This window comes from Gavialis gangeticus, unplaced genomic scaffold (genome assembly GCF_001723915.1).
Source record: "Gavialis gangeticus isolate Ggan-Ray unplaced genomic scaffold, GavGan_comp1, whole genome shotgun sequence".
NCBI classification, from domain to species: Eukaryota; Metazoa; Chordata; order Crocodylia; family Gavialidae; genus Gavialis; species Gavialis gangeticus.
In genome coordinates this window covers 756,408-757,268 of record NW_017729032.1, presented here as the reverse complement: position 1 = coordinate 757,268, position 861 = coordinate 756,408, and the positions used below count along the sequence as shown (strand labels likewise).

General features: G+C 39.6%; 1 protein-coding gene across 2 annotated transcripts in view; it reads left to right on the top strand.

Annotated features, from left to right (window-relative positions):
* NUP98 (nucleoporin 98) overlaps positions 1-861 on the top strand; it is a 135,079-nt gene that overhangs the window by 103,253 nt on the left and 30,965 nt on the right. For both annotated transcript variants that reach the window (XM_019524439.1, XM_019524437.1), the window contains exon 20: positions 784-840. In XM_019524439.1, the coding sequence (XP_019379984.1) occupies positions 784-840 (57 nt within the window). The remainder of the gene's footprint in view (positions 1-783; positions 841-861) is intronic.

The following is an 861-nucleotide window of genomic DNA, read 5'->3' as shown; positions in this document are numbered from 1 at the left end:
TACAGGCAAATTAATGAGTATCAAGATTGGTGTATTCTCTCTTGTCCATATATCTTCATTACATTAGTGATAATATTTAGTACAAGGTTTATGGAATTAGCTGAAGGCTCTCATGAGCATTAATGACGGTTCTCAAATTAACTGCCTATGCATTGAGCTGCTGTAGATATTTTTGTTTTTTTTTATGCAGGCCAGTAATGAAATATGTTTTACTGTTTGCCACTTCAGCAGCTGCAGAAATGGAACTCGTATTAAGTTATTAATAGTCAGCTCAGGGCTGATCATTGGTCCAATAGATCAGTTTAAGAAGTATTTTTTTAATAAACCCAAGTCCTCCAGTGTCTGGAAGGAAACAGGATAAATAATGTCTGACTTTTCCACATAAAGTACAGGGTTTTTTAAGAAGAAACCTGGGCACACAAACTTTCATTCTCCCCTTTAGCTGGCCACATTTGAAAATGAAAAGCGGTCCTGACTTGGGGTAGGAGAGTTTTCGCAGAGTTTAGAACAACCCCAATAAAGCCTTTTACTGTTAATGTGAAAGGTGATATGTGCTTAGCTTGTATTCTAACCCATGTTGAAAATAATTGGTCATGGCTCCATTGCCAAGGAAGTGAGACCTGAAAACGTTCCCTGAAAAGTCTCTTAATTGCACCCAAACAAGTGGGGAATGCTCCACTTATTTTTTTTGCAGGTCATTATTGAGGCCATTGAATAATTTTGCTTTTCCTGTGAACTGCCTCAGTCTGGTGTCACCTAATATAGTGCTCCCCTCTTCTGCAGAGCCCAGAAGTGGAACAGCTGGGGAGGGTGGTTGAACTGGACAGTGATATGACAGACATCACCCAAGAACCTGCCCAA